This window comes from Lutra lutra, chromosome 1 (assembly GCF_902655055.1).
Source record: "Lutra lutra chromosome 1, mLutLut1.2, whole genome shotgun sequence".
Classification (NCBI taxonomy): domain Eukaryota; kingdom Metazoa; phylum Chordata; class Mammalia; order Carnivora; family Mustelidae; genus Lutra; species Lutra lutra.
In genome coordinates this window covers 8849903-8869611 of record NC_062278.1, presented here as the reverse complement: position 1 = coordinate 8869611, position 19709 = coordinate 8849903, and the positions used below count along the sequence as shown (strand labels likewise).

At 50.8% G+C, this 19709-nt stretch overlaps 1 protein-coding gene across 5 annotated transcripts; it reads left to right on the top strand.

The window, feature by feature from the left end:
• The first annotated feature begins 1031 nt into the window (after positions 1-1031).
• On the top strand, positions 1032-19261 carry CHAF1B (chromatin assembly factor 1 subunit B). 5 transcript variants are annotated; one of them, XM_047720102.1, is made up of 15 exons: positions 1148-1162; positions 1675-1745; positions 1869-2062; positions 2606-2738; positions 4238-4355; positions 4979-5082; positions 7981-8077; positions 9464-9548; positions 11167-11260; positions 13177-13246; positions 13344-13435; positions 15349-15514; positions 16667-17041; positions 17628-17722; positions 18471-19261. In XM_047720102.1, the coding sequence occupies exons 3-15, from the start codon at positions 1937-1939 to the stop codon at positions 18560-18562; spliced, it is 1647 nt and encodes a 548-aa protein (XP_047576058.1). In that variant the 5' UTR covers positions 1148-1162; positions 1675-1745; positions 1869-1936; the 3' UTR covers positions 18563-19261. The 5 variants fall into 5 exon arrangements, with proteins under 5 accessions (XP_047576033.1, XP_047576027.1, XP_047576041.1 ...); XM_047720077.1 differs by lacking the exon at positions 1675-1745 and having other exon boundaries at positions 1032-1162; positions 15352-15514; XM_047720071.1 differs by lacking the exon at positions 1675-1745 and having other exon boundaries at positions 1032-1162.
• Positions 19262-19709: the final 448 nt, after the last annotated feature.

Here is a 19709-nt window from a genome sequence, read left to right as displayed (position 1 = left end):
CATTTTATTATTTTATTTTAAAAATTATTTTAATTGACATATACTGTATTATTTGCCCCAGGAGTACAGGTCTGTGAATCAGGTTTACACACTTCACAGCACTTATATCACATACCCTCCCCAATGTCCATGACCCCACCACCCTCTCCCTACCCCCCCAACCCTCAGTTTGTTTTGTGAGATTAAGAGTCTCATGTGGTTTGTCTCCCTCCCGATCCCATCTTGTTTCATTTTTTCCTTCCCTATCCCCAACCCCCCCCACCCTGCCTCTCAAATTCCTCATATCAGAGAGATCATATGATAATTGTCTTTCTCCGACTTATTTCACTCAGCATAATACCCTCTAGTTCCATCCACGTTGTTGCAAATGGCACGTTTTCATTTCTTTTGATCTGAAGCCCATGTTAAATGCCCTCTTCTCTTCAAACTTCCTTTGAGCCTTCAAATCCAAAATAACCACGGCCTCAGAACTGTAAGAGCACATTGTTCCATACACATTTTTTTCACAGTCCTTTTTAAAATAATTATTTGCATGCATGACTACAGATGGTTGGAGAAGAGTTTTTGTTTCACTGATGCTTGAAGCTCCAGAGACCGAGAGGAGGCCCAGATGCAGGTTATAGCTCTCAAACACTCGCTGTGAAAAAGACCAGTGACAGACGGGGTGGTTTCGGGTGGCCCTCGGAGTTACAGCCTCCCCACCTGTCCTACCGGACCCCTCTTTTCCTCTTACTGGACTGTCAATTCCCTGAGGGCCAGTCAGAGGGAGTTTCTCCACTGCTCGTCCAGCACCAGCATAGGGTCCAGCACCTAGGAGATGCTCAGGCAATGTTTGCTACAAGAGTTAAGAAGGGAAGAAATAATTGAATGAGACGATGAACCCATCTATTCTTCCACCGAGGTGTGGGTCGCGTACGTAATTAGTGAACTGGCCTGGCGGGAACAGCCGGGGATTTCGAGGACTCCCTGCGGCCGGAGGAGGGGCGGAGCGCCACGCAAATCCCGCCCACACGAAGGCGGGACGAACAGAGAGTTCCACCCGCAATGAGGCGGGGCGTCGCGGGCAGTCCCGCCCATCAGGAGGCGGGGCCTGCGACGCGCGGGAAGAAGCGCAAGCGGTGGCGGGAGCTGGCGGAGCAGTGGACTGACCGTGTGCCTGCAGGTACTGCTTCCCCGGCGCTGGCTCCCGCGTCCCCACTGTCTCCCTGCAGGGCGGGATGGGGCACAAGGATCTCGCTGAGGGCGGGCTGCGGGGTCCCGGCATAGCCCCGGAATGGCGTGCATTCGGGCGGCCGGTCCCCGCGCGGACCCCGTGCGGCCTCCTCCCGGCCAGGCCTGGTTTCGGCTTCCCCGCCGAGCGCCCCGTCCCTTGCGGCCTGGGAACGGGGGCAGGTCCCCTCTGGCCCCCTGGCCTTGGTTCCCTCCTTCGGGCGACCGCGTCCTCCTGGTGGCCCCGCCTCTGGGAGGTGGTTATCCCCCCCGCGGCCCCCTTTCCCCAGTAGGTCCCCTCCCCCGGGCTGCCCCTTGCCCCGACAGCCCCTCACCCGAGCTACCCCGGCCCCTGGCTCTCCGCGAGCGTCCCCCACCCCCCCACTAAGCGGGGGCGGTCGCGCATCAGGGCCCGGCCCCTTGATTTCCTCTGCCTGGGTGTTCATTTTGCTTTTCCGGACACAGCAGTGAAAGAAGCCCAGCAGCCTCGTCTCAGTGAAGCATTTTAGGGGCACTTGCAGGGTGTTTCGAGAGAGGTCAGCATTGACATCCTTTCCCGGTACAGCGTGCATCTTTCAGGAGCAGGGTTCCTGGCTCCTAATGAGCGTTCAGGACACCTTGCCTGCTCTGATACTCAATTCATTACCAACGATTTTCAGCTTTCCTCAGTCTTTGGGAAAAGAGCGGCGCCGGAGGAATTTGTTTTGCTCCTTCTAGACTCGGGAGGATGAAAGTCATTACTTGCGAAATAGCCTGGCACAACAAGGAGCCGGTGTACAGCCTGGACTTCCAGCCCGGCGCGGCCGGCAGGATCCACAGACTGGCGTCCGCGGGCGTAGACACCGCCGTCAGGGTAAACGGGGCGGGGGCGCAGAGACGTGCCGCTGAGGCCGCCTTCTCCATTCTTTCCTGGAAGACGAGTGTCAGCACACTCAGACTGTTGGGTCATCTAGCCCCGAGACAGAGCTTCTCAGGGCCTTGACTGAACCAGAAAAGTAAAAGAAAACTTTTCTCCTGGGGAGCGGTTCCTACATTGATAGGTTCCATGCTCGTTATTTTAAATTTTTTTTTTTAAAGATTTATTTATTTGACAGAGAGAGATCACAAGTAGACGGAGAGGCAGGCAGAGAGAGAGAGGGAAGCAGGCTTCCCGCCGGCATGCTCGTTATTTTAAATTAAGCCAGTTTCTGTTGGGGAACAGTTTGCCCTAGAAAGAGGTTGGAGGGAGGGCTGCAGGCAATGGGACTGTAGTTTGTTTCAGAAAGAAGTTCATTTGATGTATCAAGAGAAAAACCGTTTTCTTCCTGATAATTAGCCTAGTCTTGTGTTTAGTAAGCACAGTATGGTAGGTGCTCGTTTGTATGTTTCTCTGAACAAATGTATTGGTTATCGTCAGATCTGGAAGGTGGAGAAAGGACCCGATGGAAAGGCCATTGTTGAATTTTTGTCCAACCTTGCTCGCCATACCAAAGCGGTCAATGTCGTGCGTTTTTCTCCAAATGGGGAAATTTTAGCATCAGGAGGAGATGGTGAGTATGAGTATTATCCTTCAAAATTCCTTAGAAACCAGATACCTTTGTGTCTCATGTTAGTGAGCTCTGAGCTAGGTATGCTTTTCTATTTTAGAGGTCACTTGACCTCTCAATCTGTCATTTAGATAGTTTAGTAAAAAACGTTCTGAGGAGCATAAGGGGATGGGGGATAGCAAGCTTAACCTGAGAAGAATTGGTTGTAAATGCACCCCTCCCCCCAGCGATCCCCCTCACCCCATTCCATTGGTAGAGACAAGTAGGAAGGCGCTTACCCTTTTACCGTGTTCCAATGCAGCTGCCCTGGCCTTGTTTGATTGCTGGTTTAGTATCCAAGTGATCACAGTCTTTCCCACATTGCTCATAATTAATTAATTCACTTGGGGGAGTATTGTCTGAATGGCCTTCTAAATTATGTTTGCTTGATGAAAGTAGATTGATTTCTATTTTCTGCTTGTACTTAAATAGCATAAAACTGCTACAAAAAAAGTAAATCTCTTTACCATGCTTTGACACCAGAAGAGTCTAGGAGTTACTAGAAAATAAAACACATTTCAGGTTTTATTTGCAGAAGGAGCAAAGACATCGGGTGAAGTTCAGTGCCATGATGTCCAGGGCATGTATGCACAGAGGGAAAGGTGGAAAGTAGGGAGCGCCACTGGGGGAGGCTGGCAGGCTGTCTGCTGAGAGGTTGCACAGGGCAGCCCTTGTTTTGCCCAGTCCTTTGGCCTTGGAGGCCCAGAAACCTGCTGTTAGCAGTGGAGAGTGTCCACCTGCCAATGTCAAGGCTGATCTCGCCACCCGGCTCCCAGAATTCCTCACTTGTGCCCATACTGCCGGCTCAGTGACTGGCACTCAGAGGGAAGGCAAGTGGTGCTCAGACTTGTGCGGTGAGTTGGGGGTCAGAGCTCAGGGAGTTAGAGCACCCAGACAACGGATGACCTCACGCTGAGGTATCTGATGTGTCTGTATGAGTAGCTAATGTGTCCACTTGTCACCGTGGGCTAGGCATTGTGTTCTAAGTGCTTTCTGCGTATTAACTCATTTAATCCCCGAGACAGCCCTAGGAGGTAGGTATGCTGTTACCCCATCTTGCAGGTGAGGTAACTGAGGAGTCAGGACGCTAAGTCCGCTGAAGCTTACACAGCTGGGAGCAATTTGCCGATCCTCGCTTGGTGGTTCTTTGTTTTTCCTTATTCGGCCATTCCTAGGCAGTGCCTAGGATTTGTTAACCTAGTTGGCTGCTTTGCAGTGTTTTCCTGGCCTGGGGACCCTTCTGTTGCACATGACGTTGGATAGCTCTGACCTGGTAGGAGCTTGATTTTGGAGTTTTAGATCAGAAGGCAAACCTATTTTTCCTGTCCAGATTCTTAGAAGGTGCTCGCAGTGACCATAGTATCTATTGAACAACGTAACTAGGGTTTAATGTCCTGAAAGCCCGGAAATGAAGGAGCATGCCCGAAGCATGGCTTGTCTTACCTGAATCGCTCGCTGCACAGATGCTGTCATTCTGCTGTGGAAGGTGAATGACAACAAGGAGCCGGAGCAGCTTGCCTTTCAGGACGAGGACGAGGCTCAGCTGAATAAGGAGAACTGGACTGTTGTGAAAACTCTGCGGTAACCGGGGGGCGGGGGGGGGCCCACCGGAGTGGTTTACCCAACTGCTCTGAATGCATTCAGCTTACATGCATTTTTTTTTTTTTTAATTTTTTTTCTTAAGTGGGCTCTGTGCCCATCATGGGGCTTGAACTCACAACTCTGAGATCAAGAGTTGCATGCTTGACTGAGCCATCAGGTGCCCTGCATTTTGACTTAGAAACATGATTAAAATGGATCTTTCTTTCTTTCTTACAAGAGGGTTGGCGGGGAGAGGGCAGAGGAAGAGAGAGACTTTCAAGCAGGCTCCACAACGGCCATGGAGCCAGCGCGGGGTCCCATCTCACCACCCTGAGATCATGACCTGAGCCCAAACCAAGAGATAGACGCTTCACTGACTGGGTCACTCAGCCCCCCCCCCACATGGGCTTTATTTCTGCTATAAAATATTCATTAGTCAGACTGAACCAGTTACAAAGCTGTAACTACCCCTGAAGATAGCAGACCCTAGCTGCAGCTGATCTAGTTCCAGTGGAAATTTCTAAAATCCTAATACATGGTCTCCGAGTGTGCCTGTAAATTTTTGATGGTCTTTCTCTCATTGAGATTTGCCTTTTCCCTTCCTTTTCCTCTTTGGACTCCAGGGGCCACTTAGAAGATGTGTACGATATCTGCTGGGCAGCTGACGGGAATTTGATGGCTTCTGCCTCTGTGGATAACACAGCCATCATATGGGACGTCGGTAAAGGTAGCGGACACGTTTCTGTTATTGTCAGGGGGAAGGAATCTTGTAAGTGGCTAAAAGGTCTAATCTGCTTTATCTGTTTTTATTATTATTATTTTTTTTAATTTTTTTTTATTTTTTCAGCATAACAATATTCATTATTTTTGCACTACACCCAGTGCTCCATGCAATCCGTGCCCTCTACAATACCCACCACCTGGTGCCCCCAACCTCCCACCCCCCACCCCTTCAAAATTCTCAGATCGTTTTTCAGAGTCCATAGTCTCTCATGGTTCACCTCCCCTTCCAATTTCCCTCAACTCCCTTCTCCTCTCCATCTCCCCTTGTCCTCCATGCTATTTGTTATGCTCCACAAATAAGTGAAACCATGTGATACTTGACTCTCTCTGCTTGACTTATTTCACTCAGCTATTATTATTATTTTTTAAAGATTTTATCTATTTGAGAGAGAGAGGGCATAGGGGCAGAGGAACACAGAAAAGCAGACTCCCTGCTGAGCTGGGAGTCCAGTGTAGGGCTCGATCCCAGTACTCTGGGATTGAGACTTGAGCCCAAGGCAGACGCTTAACCGCCTGAGCCACCCCGGCGCCCATAACCTGCTTTATCTTAAAGGCATAAGAAGAGTTTTTGAGTGAACTAAAATGGGTGTCTGGCTCAGCAGCGGTGGGCGCCTGTGTCATGGACCCAACTTAGTGTCAGGGTCCCAGTCCAAGTGTTGGAGGCCTGGCCGTGGTGCCAGAGCGAAGTCTGTCCCACATTCATGAGGATGGAGACATGTTGGGGGCAGGGCTCACCTTATTGGAACTCAGGGTCTTGGGCAGTTTAGCCCGTTGTCGCCATCGATGGGTACTGAACGCGCCATATTAGGAAGGGTAGGACCAGGTGTCTGTTTGAGAGTGAGGACAGCTGAGGACACCTCGCTCATTTACCGAACCTGTTCTCTAGTTGGGGAGATAGTAGACGCGTGAGAAGTTACAAAAATGGCCAAAAGTGAGTTGCCAGAAGCCATTTAGTGCCTAACACATGACCGTTTTTGCCTTCTGCACACGGTTACTCAAACTTATGTTTCCTCGTAGCCTCTTACTGTGCTCCCGGCTGGTGCTCCCGCAGCCTGCGAGCCCTGGGAGGGAGTCAGGCTGGAGAAGGCATCCCCCTGCGCCTCCGGATTATCCACTCTGTGACAGTCTGTCTTTTGGAGGTCCTGCCATCCAGCCAGACCCCTCTGTCTTGCCCCACCTCTGTCGTGTTCTTACTCAGTCCCCGACCTCGGCAACATGGACGGCCAGTGTCCCCGTCGTCTTCTCTTCCCCACATCAGGCCATTGATCCGGATAATTTCAGCATCTGTGTGGACTGTCCACCCAGCTGCCCCCTAAAGCCATTTGTAATGAACTTGGATGTGGCCAGGTCATTACTTCCTACAAGATGGTGGCTGCATTCTGGTGGGGTGTCGGATACACAGCGGGTGTGACGTCGGTAGCCATAGTGCCAGGAAAGCTGCCCTGAGCCCCAGGAGCATGAGCAGGCGAGGAGGGCATGGGCACCCCTTTGGGGACGAGACTGCAGCGCGTGGGAGCAGCAAGTGCAGGGGCCCTGCGGGGAGCCACTCGGGCCCCGGGGCAGGTCGCTTACAAAGTCCCTCTTCAGAAACCCCCACACTCACACACCGTCCTAACGGCTAAACTGTGGGTAAAAAAGACTCTCTGGTGTCTGAGGAGATGCTGTCACCCAGCCCCTGGCCACCTTCATGTCACACAGTCCCTGAAAGACTTGCAGGACGGCTTGGGGTGGGGGAGTTAGCCTGAAGCACACTCGCTGCGTTTCTCGGACATCGGCTGGGTCACGGGGTTGGGGAAGCAGAAGCCCGACTATAGACGGCCGAGCGAGTGTAGACTCCTTTTCAGAGAAGAGGGTTTTGGGTTTTTTTTCTTTTTTTGCTTTGAATGGCCGTTTGTGCCTTCCTCCTCCTTTTATCCAGGTAGCCCCTGCGCACTGCTGGTTTAATGTGTTTCCACAGAGTCCCTTTTCCATCTCTGCTTTTTGCTCGGGCCCTCGCCTCGGCCTGGCCTGCTGTCACCCCCAAACTAGGGTACGGCCTGTGTTCTTCTCTGTGAACCTTGGTTTCGTCTTCTTCGTGCATGTTACTTCCCAGCCGAGTGTTGCTCTCGGCCACACCTTGAATTAGCAGAACCTTTTCTTTCCTTGTCCACAAGGGTTGCAGTCACATACCTCCTGTCCTCCCTGTCTTGCCATTTTGGCCATGGACATGACCCTTTAGCATTCTCCCTTACTTATTAATAGCTCCATGTGCCTAAGCCGCCCTCCCCTCCCGCTGTGGATCTGCTCACAGTAGCTGCTCCTTCAGGAACCCCCGCTCGTCGTGCCGGACCTAGAGAGCTGAACTTGGCTTGTCCCCTTTTTTTTTTTTAAAGATTTTATTTATTTGTCAGAGAGAGGAGAGCGAGCGAGCACAGGCAGACAGAATGGCAGGCAGAGGGAGAAGCAGGCTCCCCGCCAAACAAGGAGCCCGATGTGGGACTCGATCCCAGGACGCTGGGATCATGACCTGAGCCGAAGGCAGCTGCTTAACCAACTGAGCCACCCAGGCGTCCCGGCTTGTCCCCTTCTTGACCCTTGCTGCTGCCCCAGCTGCTGTCCCTCTGTGTCCCATGCGGCCCGTCAATGGGTGTGTCTCTCCCCCGAAGCTGCGGGCTCCTTGGGAGCGTGGGCTGTGTGAGGTCCTCTTTGTCTCCCCAGAGCCGACACAGCGCGGGGTGCGGAGGTCCTCCGGAACCACCTGTGGGATGATGGAGTGGGATGAAGGGCATCGTGCTTAAACTGTAGTTGACTCCGCTTGTGCGCGAGTAAGTTTCCGTAATGCTGTTGTGTGCTTTGTGTGCAGGACAAAAGATCTCCATCTTTAATGAACATAAAAGTTATGTCCAAGGAGTAACCTGGGACCCTTTGGGTCAGTATGTTGCTACCCTGAGCTGTGACAGGTATGTCCATGTTTGGCAAGTTGTCTTCTTTGTTGACTTAAATTTTCTGCAGAGTTTTTTCATCCCCACTTACTCAATAATAAAGCAAAGTCAAGGTTTGGTTCATCCATCTGCCCGTCCATCTGGCCATCCATCCATCCATGTTCTTGGTTTCTTATAAAGCATTTGGTTTTAATGTTATTCTTAAACCATAACAAGACATTGGAAACTAATTAGGGTCAGTGCCTTATACGTAGTGCTTAGTAACTCTTTATCGAACGGGTGAATGAATGCATAGAGAGCTTTGAATAACATATGAATTTCATGGGCAACTTTTAAAGAAAATGTGTTATATGTAAATATGATATGCAAGAAGGGGTACCTAGTGATGGGGTTCAATGTTTCTTCTTTTTTTAAGATTTTATTTTTTTTATTTTTTTTTTTTTCAGCATAACAGTATTTATTGTTTTTGTACCACATTTAAGTAATCTCTACACCCACCACAGGTCTCAAACTCACAGTCCCCAAGATCAAGTCATATGCTCCACCAACTGAGCCAGCCAGACACCCCTGTTTCATTTTTTTATTATAGTTTACTGCAGTGATTTTAATGACTCCACTTAAATTAATGTAAATGTAAAATATTTTGTCTTTTTTGAAAGGAGGTTTTGTTGCTATGTTTACTGGTGTCCTGCATTTAGTTGTGTTCTTGGAACAAAGAACATCCGAGGTGCTAGATATATTACTCCTTGGTCAAGATAGCCCTTTTGAGTTTTTATCCAACTACTTTTATTTGTTTTATTTATTTTCTATTTTTTAATTAACATATAATGTATTATTAGCCCCAGGGATACAGGTATCCAACTACTTTTAATCATAACACCTTTGATTCCAGATGGCCCAGCAATGTGGAAGAGTTAGGAGAGGCTATGAAAAGGAAACACTTTTATATTGTATGTGCATTTATTTTCTGATCTTGTTGCTTTATTCATTATGGGAATAATATGGATTAGCAACAACCAAATTTATATGCTGGTGTTTCCCTCACTCGTGCAAATCCCTGAGGGCAAGACCGTTTGAAACAAATGTCATTGTAGTCCCACAAATCGCTACTGGGCCAAGTGTCCGAAGCCTGAAGGGGCCAGGCCTAACGTACGTCTTACTTGACCAAGTTGAAACATTCGATAAAAAAAGTTATGACCTAGTTCCTTACTGCATTAGTGACCAGCCTCAGGGGGTTTGCTTCCGTCACAGTGAGTTAATGTGTGACAGTGTGACGACTGGCACTGTAAGTGGTCTTGCAGACTGACATTGTTTAACTGGCCTTCAGTTTTGACACTGGATTGCCTCTGTGTGAAACACTTCCTTCGCTAGAAGAGATCAGTCAGAATCTTCTTCTTTCTTTAGGATCCTAAGGGTATACAGCACCCAGAAGAAACGTGTGGCTTTTAATGTCTCAAAAATGCTGTCTGGAATAGGGGCGGAAGGCGAGGTACGAGCTGTTCATCCTACCTGAGCGGGGCTTCAGTTGAGGTGGGGGGGGGGGGTCCCGAGCTCCTCTGCGTCTTACGGCTAAACCACTGGTCTCGGGCCCCCAACGCTTGAACTACCTTATACTTTCTTGGATCCGGTCAAGGCTCAGTTAGGCCCCTGGGCTGGTCTGCATGGAACTGGGGACATCCGGGGGCCAGGGGGGAGCTGCTAATGGTGGACAGAGGTGTTCACCCCTGGCTCAGTGTGGAGTCACCTGGAAGCATTAAGAAATATGGGTGCCCGTCCCCCTCGCCCAGAAGTGATTCGCTTGGCTTGAGGTTGGCAGGGCCCCTATGGGATCCTGGGGTGTAGTGAGGATCAAGAACTCTTGACCTAGGGGGACCCCAGCACTATGCAACAGGAAGGAAGGTGGGTCAAGCATCAGGTTGTCTGGCCAGAGGCCATATGCCACCCTGGCCGGTATGGAGAGAATATTGCTGGGGAACAGTGGAGACCCGGCCAGTGGTCCTGGAGGAATAAGACTACAGACGCAGGCACTTAAGGCAAAAGGGAGCAGGTCGGTCACTGGAACAAAACAGGGACGTGGTATGAATCCTGTCCTCAGGCAGCCGACTAAGGCCGATGGTCCATGACCGGTGACACAGGAGAGCTCCCCTACAGTGAGGAGGGACATGCTGGGTCTTTGGGTCCTGGAGACCTAAATGCTTAGTGTTTATCAAGTGTCAGTGAGTCCGAGCAAAAACCGACCCACAGGTGTTCAAGACACGTTTGGAAAGATGGATTACCGGTGTAGTGGCCGGCAATTTTCTCCATACGAAGTGTTCGTTAAGTTGGGAATTCTGAATGGGCACACACAGAGAACAGAGGGCCCCTGGTTGTCGTCTTGCATTCCTCCCTCCCTGTCTCAGTCTCCAAACCACTGCTGACCGTGTGCTGTGTTCTCAGAGAGGCTTTTTAAAAAAAACTGTAGAGCTGCACACACACACACACACACACACACACACACACACACATAGACCCATGTACACACACAGCTTCCCTTTTAAGATTTTATTTATTTGATGGGGGAGGGGCAGACGGGGGGACGTAGGCTCTCTGCTGAGCAGAGAGCCCCACGCAGGATTCGATCCCAGGACTCTGAGATCGTGACCTGAGCTGAAGACAGATACTTAACCGGCTGAGCCACCCAGGCACCCCAACACACACAGCTCTCCTTAATGCAAATGCATGGTTAGTGTTCACGAGACCCTTGCAGTTTGTTTTTTTATTTTTTTAAGATTTATTTATTTTAGAGAGAGAGAGTAGGGGTGGGGGTAGAGGGAGAGAATCTCAAACAGACTTGCTGCTCACTGCGGAGCCTGATGATGGGGCTCGATCCCAGGCCCCTGAGATCATGATCTGAGCCAAAATCAAAAGTTGGACACTTCACTGACTGAGCCACCCAGGGGCCCCTACTCCTGTAGTCTTGAGTGGTTATTTGACTTATAATATATTTCATCTTTTATTATGTGACTAATAAATGATACTATATAAAATTAAAAAAAAAAACAAACCACCTGATAAGCCTTTCTTGTGAATGTAAGACACGGATTAGTGTTGGAACTTGTGTGCCGCAGGCGAGAAGTTACCGGATGTTTCATGACGACAGCATGAAGTCATTCTTTCGTCGACTGAGTTTTACTCCTGATGGATCTCTGCTCCTCACACCAGGTGGGTTTCACAAGCTTTTTTTTTTAGTTTGTTTTTAAAGATTTTATTTAGCCATTTAGAGAGAGCATGAGTGGGGGAAGGGGCAGAGGGAGAGAGAGAATCCCAAGCAGACTCTGCCTTGAGTATGGAGCCTGTCACAGGCTCAATGTCATGATCCTGAGATCGTGACCTGAACCAAAGTCAAGAGTCGGACGCTTAACCGACTGAGCCACAGGTGCCCCAAGAATAGTTTTAGAAGTATGAAAAATAATAGTACTTGAGCAGGTCTTTGCCTGACTGAAGTCCCGCATCGGGCTCCCTGCTCAGTGGTAAGCCTGCTGCTCCCTCTCCCAGTCCCCCTGCTTGTGTTCCCTCTCGCTGTGTCTCTCTCTGTCAATCAAATAAATAAAATCTTGAAAAAAATAAAAGGTGAACATGTAGGAGAACATCCTAGGAATAGGGACGATTTTGATGGCATTTGGCTGGGGAACCTTTGTACAGCAAAGACCCTGTAAGCAAATCAGTCAACAAATAACAGAACTGGAAAATTCTGTTTACAGTCAGGAAAGAGCTTATGTACATCACATACAGTGGCTCTTTCAAATTGAGAAAAAAGAAAAACCCAAAAGAAAGAAAATGAGTGAAAGATACAAGAAGGCAGATTAATGCATTCAGCACACGCAGGATAATGTTCGGACGCTCAGTGACAGAGAAACAGAAGTTAAAGTGACACACAGCTAGGTATCTCTTTATTATTTTCAGACTAGAAAAAAGTGAAAATACCTGCTGCTGATGGGCAAGCAGAACATGGGTATTGCTGGTGGGAAAGGTCACAGCCCTTTCAGGAAACAGTCTGGTCACCGTCACATGCATGTCCTCGTCAGCCCATCTGCCCCTCGTCTTAGCGTCAGTCTGTAAGAAATGAAAGCTAGTATGACAGAGTCTATTTTCGACCGTGTCTGTTGTTTCTATCTCTGGACCAACAGTACTGATTAACGAGATGGGTGAATGAGCTACGGCGTTCTCACCGCCGTGAAGGTCAGGCAGCTAGTGAAAAGCTGCATGACCCAGGCTAGTGCTGGTGAGTGGTTGGCGGAGCAGAGCAGCAGCAGGAGAGGAGTAGACAAGACCCCGATTCTGTGAGCTGCACTGAAAACCCTACAGGGGGAAGAGACGGTTGAGTCGTAACTGACGGTCGTGGTTGCACGAGCGTGGAGGGAAGGCAGAAAGGCTCCACGGGTGTTCAGATGGGCTGGGCGGGGAGGGCGGAACCAGTGCTGGCAGGGCCTCTGCCCGCACCGGTGGGGATGGAGTGGTCTCAGGTGAGATGTCTTATGTGTGGGTATCAAGAAAGAGGTGTCCAAGGGCAGCTGTGGTCAGTGGTCCTGCGCTGCCTGGGCTGGCCTTGTCTTAAGGACATCCTGGGGTGCATGTGGAAGAGCTCCAGCGTGGGCTGTCCCCAGAGCAAGGTCAGCTGCTGCAGGGGGCCGAGGCTGTAGCAGAGGCCTGGATCCCCCGATAGCCTCCTGGCCCCCCGCAGGCAGGTGGGAAGGAGCAGAGCAGACACAGGCCTCTAGGCTCAAACCCGGGGACAGAGCTGGGGGGAATCTCGAGAGAGCGCTTCTCCGGGAGGAAGTGGCCGGTCTCCCTGGTGGACATCTTCATAGCCGGGGGCCCCTGCTCTGTCCTTCCTGCCCAGGCCTGAAGCCGCCCTGGCTGGGTGGGCCGCTCAGGGGAGGGGACAGGCGGGTAGAGCCTGGAGTAAGCACCGAGCCCAGACTGGGACTGTTCGTATTTGTCCCCAGTCACAGAAACCTTGTCCGGGGCAGACAGCTTAGCTGGGGAGAATATTTCACAAGCCCGGGATGGATGCTCCCGAGTTTCTCTGCTTCGGTCTAATAAAACTTTGCCTCTTCTCCCTCTCCCTGCTTCCCCAGCTGGATGTGTGGAATCAGGCGAAAACGTAACAAATACGACTTATGTTTTCTCCAGGAAAAATCTTAAAAGGTACGCAGTTGAAGAAATCGTTGACATGTTGACCCTTTCTTTTTGCTCTTGGTGAGTAACCGTGCCCTTTCTAAAAAGGTCATGACCCATTTTCCAGGCCTATCGCTCATCTTCCATGTCCTGGCAAAGCGACGCTTGCTGTCCGCTGCTGTCCCGTCTACTTTGAGCTGAGGCCCGTGGTGGAACAAGGTATGCTAGAGGCACAGCGGTAGTGTTATGGGTTGTGATTTTTTTTTTTCTTAAAGATTTTATTTATTTGACAGCGAGAGACACAGCGAGGAGGGAACACAAGTGGTGGGAGTGGGAGAGGGAGAAGCAGGCTTCCCATTGAGCAGAGAGCCCGATACGGGGCTCAATCCCAGGACCCTGGGATCATGACTTGAGCTGAAGGCAGACGCTTAACAACTGAACCACCCAGGTGCCCCGTGATTTGGTTTTATCTTGTGGGGAAACGTACGTGGGTTTGGTTCAGTTTGGTTACTCGGGAGAGCTGGAGCAAAGCCCAGTGCTCTCAGAATGTGTGTCCATTTTTTGCATTGTCCCGAATACACTTTCTTCACTTAAACTTTAAAAGAAGAAAAGTACTCGTATTTTTCTGCTGAAGCAGTCGAATGTCGTTCATCCATTTCCTATGTGGTGAAATTATGTTTGAACTGGATTTTTGATTTTTTTTTTGTTTTTTTCCCTCCTTGTACACATAGAAATCTTGTCCGTGGCTTTAACCAGTCAGATCACAACGGGCCTTGGTGTGGTTATCCACAGGTTTCTCGTGTTGGGGGTTCCTTGAGCTCTTAGATCTGTGGGTTTATAGTTTTTACCAAGTTTGAAGAATTTCGACCATGTTTTTCTGTCCTGCCCTGTCCTCTCCACTGGGTTCCACCTACCCGTGAGTTAGGTCACTTGATGTCACCCCCAGCTTCCTGGGGGTCAGGCTGCCTGTTTTTCTCCCTCTTGGCGTCACCATTTTCTATGTTACAAATCCCATGTCTCTACTTAGCGTGCTCCATCTTTCCTCTTGCTTCTCGAACACGCAGAATACGGTGTCTGTAGTGACTCTCAGTGTCTTTGCGTACAGAGGATTGGCTCTGATTTCCCCCTTCGTTATGGGTCATAGTTTCTTCTTTGTGGGCCTGGTAATTCTCTATTAGACGCCAGACGTTGTGAACTGTACCTTCGTGGATGCCGGATGTATTTTTACAAATATTCTTGAGCTTTATTCTGGGATGCGGGGAGGTTCTTTGGAAACACTGAGCTACTTCTCTTCGTTAGACCAGACCCCAGTGGCCTTTGGTCTACAGCTAATTGCCCCATGACTGGCCTGACGTGTGCTCACCAGAGCCCCATGAGCTAGGTTTTCCACCCTGGCTGGAGGGGGCTCCAGGAATGGCTTTCCTGTGGTTCTTGCTCGGTCCTGGGGTGGTTTCCTCACATGCTCACGCCCATCCGTGCTTGGCTGGAGACAGAAAAGGGCCCGTGAGCTCCGGCCACCCAGGCCTCCCGCTCCCAGCTCCCACCTGTCGGCTCGGGCTGGCTGCTGCGGGCTTCTCTCTACCTTTTCTGGGACCAGACGCTCCAGGTGGTAAACTGAGGCAGATGTAGGTCTTCCTCTTCACTTCCCGTCCCTCAGGCATCGGTGTCCTTCAGTGCCTGGTGTTTGAGTTCTGGAAGGCCGTCATGTGGTATATTCTGCCTGGTGTTGGTTGCTCCAGGTGGGAGGGTAAATCAGGTCCCTGCTCCCCCTGGCCGGAAGCGGTGGTTTTTAACTCCTTAATCCTTGATGTGAATGCGTGTAATGAACTGAAGGACCGTTAAAGTGTCACTTCACAGAATGTTTCTCGGTGACCCTTGTTTTTCCTTCTCCAAAAGCAGCCCCTCAGCCTGCCGTTTCATTCCCATGTCTGGTCCTGGCCTTTTGAACCTCCTTTGGGGCTCCCGACTCTCGGGTCAGGACACGGCGTCCTTGCCGGTTCCTGTGTGGTTCTCTTCAGACCTGGCCTTCAGTGAAATGATGCTGTTTATGTCCCTGGAGAAAAGGCTTTGGAGGAATGCGTTTGCATTTGCTCCTTGTTTTCTGTCCTTTGTCCCCCCGCCCCCCGCCCCAGCAGACGGACCCTCACAGGAGCCGGGCGTGGAGCTGGTGCACCTGCCTTACCGCTTGGTGTTCGCTGTGGCTTCCGAGGACTCGGTGCTCTTGTACGACACCCAGCAGCCCTTCCCGTTCGGCTACGTGTCTAACATACATTATCACACCCTGAGCGACGTGTCCTGGTGAGTGGCCGGCAGGGAGGAGGTGTGTGGTGTGGTGCCCTGGAGTGGACCCTGGGGTCGGGAGCATTTCAGCACTAGAGCTGGTTTTTTGGGCCCATATTTACCAATTTCTTCTTTTTAAGATTTATTTATTTGAAGGGCACCTGGGTGGCTCAGATAGTTGAGCATCTGCCTTTGGCTCAGGTCATGATCTCGGGGTCCTGGGATTAAGTCCCAATTCCCGGCTCAGTGGGGAGTCTGCTTCTCCCTCTCCTTCTGCTGCTCCCCCTGCTTGCTCTGTCTCTCTCTCTCTCTCTTAAATAACATCTTTAAAAATAAAAATAACAATTAAGATTTGAGGGAGAGATTGTGTGCACGCACAAGCAGAGGGGAAAGAGAGAGAGAATCTCCAGCAGGCTCCCAGCTGAGCACAGAGCCCAATACGGGGCGCGATCCCAGGACCCCGATATCACGCCCTGATCTGGAACCAAGAGTCAGACACTTAACTGACTAAGCCACCCAGGCGCCCCTACCAGTACCTTTTTAAAGGAATTAGCATTAAAAGGAAAGCCATTTCTACTTGGCTATAATACCATTTCCTAGTGTAACAGTAACATCTGAATGAAGCCATTCCGATGCCGTGGGGATTCCTCTAATTCTCAAACTGAGGGGAGGCCCCATGGGGTCCCTGGTTGTTGGGGACTTGCCAGGCCCCCCTGGCAGGAAGCCCGCACCTGCGAGCTCCTGTCCCCCAGAACCGTGGTTATCCGTGGTGTCACTCTGCCTTCTGCTGAGGTCCTCTGCGCCTCCAGGGTCCCTGGTTTACCTGCACCACCTGCTCATGCCCAGCTCCGCCGGGCCTGCCCTCTACCATCTCCTTCTTGCTCTTTATAACCTTTTTCCTTCTTTTCCTTCTTGGGCGTGGGTGGAGAAATGTCCCTGAACCTTCCCTGGGGTGATTTTGGTGACAGTCCTGAGATGTCGCAGTGCCTGAGAAAGTTGAGCTGGGGCGGGAGGGAAAGGGTGGGTGTGAGGCGCACACAAACCCTTCTCCTTTCACACGAAGCCTGTGAGTCCATAAACTTGCATTTTCTAGTGATTAAAGAGAGCCTTAAGAGGGGCGCCTGCACTTTGGTACAGTTTCTAACCTTTTCTCCTGTTCGGGTAACTAAGGTCCAGTGACGGGGCCTTCCTGGCCATCTCCTCCACGGACGGCTACTGCTCCTTCGTGACGTTTGCGAAGGATGAACTTGGAATACCTTTGAAGGAGAAGCCGGTTCTAAGCGTGAGAACTCCCGACACAGCAAAGAAATCAAAAAGCCAGGGGTCTTCGCCAGGACCCAGGCTGGCCGAGGGGACCCCCACCGGCAGAATCCAAGACCCCAGCAGTCCTGGCACACCCCCGCCTCAGGCGAGACCATCTCCAGCCCCAGCAGCGCCTTCAGAGGAGAAGAAGGCCCTGCAGCCTAGCACTCAAAACCCGAGAGCGCCCCCGTCCCGGAGGGTCACTGTGAACACGCTGCAGGCCTGGAGCAAGACGACACCCCGGTAAGAGCTTCTGGCAGGAGAACAACTTGTCATTGCGGCCGAAAAACAAAATAGAAACCAGAAGGCCCCAACCTCAAACTGGGGACATCCCATAAGGGCTTCCGATGCGGCCAGAGAGACTTCAGAACCGACCTGAGTGCCACCCCCCTGCTTCCAGACCTCTGTCGTGTCCCCATTCCCACCTGTGAGCGGGGGCCCAGAGCCTGGTGCGCGACACACGGGCCGACTTGGCCGCAGCCCACCGCCCAGGTTTTGGAACTTTCCCTAGTAGAAACCATGTCCGCTGGCCTTCCGTACGTGGTGCGCACGGGTGTTCATCATACCACTGGAGCGGGACAAAATCACAGGTTCTGAGAATTTAGATGACAGTTAAGGTTGGACTGTTGTAAATGTGATGATTGAACTTAGTAACGGAACACAGTCCTTAGTTACTCAATACGTGGGCACGTCAGCTTTTAGTGCCTTGTGTCATCCGGTCAGCTGGAAATTTTAAATGTTTCCTTCAGGTAGTTTTGAGATGTGTTGTCACAAATGATTCCGAGGACACTAATGAGCCGTGTATCCCTTTACTGTTTTTTTAATCAAGGAGGATAAACTTAATACCCTTAAAGACAGATACTCCATCACATTCTGCACCAGCCAGTGTAATTTCCAGCCCTTCCACAGAAGAAATTCAGTCAGGTGAGTGTTACTGTGACTGGTTTAATATAATTAAAGATAGAATACCTTCTTTTGTTCTCTTAGAAGTGAACCGCGTTGTTTAAGTCCGTTCTGAGAAAGCGGGGATGCCTCTTACCAGACCCATCGTTCAGAACCCTGGCCACCTCGTCACACTCAGCAGGGCGCCCCCCTTCCCACGCAGCCACTCCCGGGAAATGAGTAGATGGAGGGTTTGGGGGGCACTAACCTGCTGGGCTGGAGAATTCTTTGTTGTGGGGTCATCCTCTGACTGTAGGCAGGCGGCACCCCTGGATGCTTGTACCCAGCCCCCCTCCAACTCCCACCAACTTGGGACATTCTCAAAGGTCACCAGACACTGATCGCTGTTCCCTGAGAGGTGAGGTTGCCCCCCACTGAGAACCACAGGATCCTTCTCTTATATCCATATAGGCCCATGCCAGGCAGTTCAGTTCTTATCTGGGCACAAAATTTATTTTGTAAACATCACTTTTTTTTCCCTAAGATTTAGTTATTTGAGAGAGAGAGTGTGCAATCAAGTGTGTGGGATGGAGCAGAGGGAGAGGGACTCTAAAGCAGACCCCGCACTGAACGCGGGGCTCGATCTCAGGACCCTGGGCTCATAGTCTGAACTGAAGCCACGAGTCAGAAGCTTGACCGACTGCGCCACCCAGGGGCTCTGTCAACACCAGCTCGTCATTTTAAACAAGTGTTCACTTACATGTCAACCTGTTGTTTGTTAACGTTCCAGAGATGCCCGGAGACCCTCAGGGCAGCCCTCCGGAGCTCAAGCGGCCTCGACTTGGTGAGCAAGAAGGAAGTCCCCAAGGTCTGGACCCTTGATGAGACCTGCCTGGTGCTTGAGGCCTGCCAGGTCCAGGGGCCCCCGTGTGCACGGCGCGGGTGGCCGGGCTGGAGACACTGGAGACCAGCGGTGTTAGGCGGAGCCTGACGGACACCCGGGAACTGACTTGTGTAACAGAAGGTACACAGGGACCAGTTTTCCTGCAGAACTATGTTTGCTCTTGTACTCAAGATACATTTTTACCTCGGCATTGGGAACATTTTAATAGACTAAATCCTCTTTTTGATGAGTTTCTGAAGCTGGAACAGTTCCACGTTATCATCTAGTGTGAAACCATGAATCCTCCCTTGAAAATATGTGAAAGTTGAGACACAACAAGGGCGGACTCCTCCTGACGCCGGAATGAGAAAGAGGAGGAAGGTGTTTGAGAAGGTTTATTCCGTCGAACTGACCTTCTGTGTAGTTGATTTTTAGGAGTGAGTTTGCTAGTTTGCTTGCTGATTCTCAAGGTAGACTTGTTCTGGAAAGTTAGGAAGTGAGAATAAAGTAGGGAAACCGGGTCACAGATGGGATTCCGTGACCATCAGAAGAAACCTGGTTGCTGTTCAAGCATATTTATTTCCTTGCCTTTTTTCCCCTTAGGGAGAGAATTGAGATTTCACTTTAGCTACAGCTTCGTATCCAAATAGATTGACTTTTCACATTGATTTTTCAGAGTAGAAGAACTTAGCAATTTATGCCTCTGCCTTTGCTTTCCCCACCCGGGGGCCCCTTTCTGCGGGGAGTACACCAGGGTTGTGGGTGGGGGGCGCGCAGGGGGCACAGCCGACGCATCTCATGGTCAAAATCTCGAAATGACAGGCATGCCAAAACACCCGTTATTTTGGCAGAATGACCACCATGAGTCGTGTAGGTGGGGCTCCCCCACCCCAGATTCCTTTCCAGTCTGGGAGAGCTCGCAGGGAGCACCCAGGTCAGGTCTGACGGGAAGTGGCCGAGGAGTGGATCAATGTGGCCCCTTTGAACTCAGGTCAGCAGCATCAAAGGAAAGAATTGGAAAAAGGATCAATCTGGTGCTTAACCCATAACCTAGTTAACCAGAGAAAGAGCTTGCCTCCCTTCCAGAAGGGGAAGTGGCTCACGAGGGAAAGGGTACAGTGCAGAGAGCTAGAAGGTGGTTCGGTG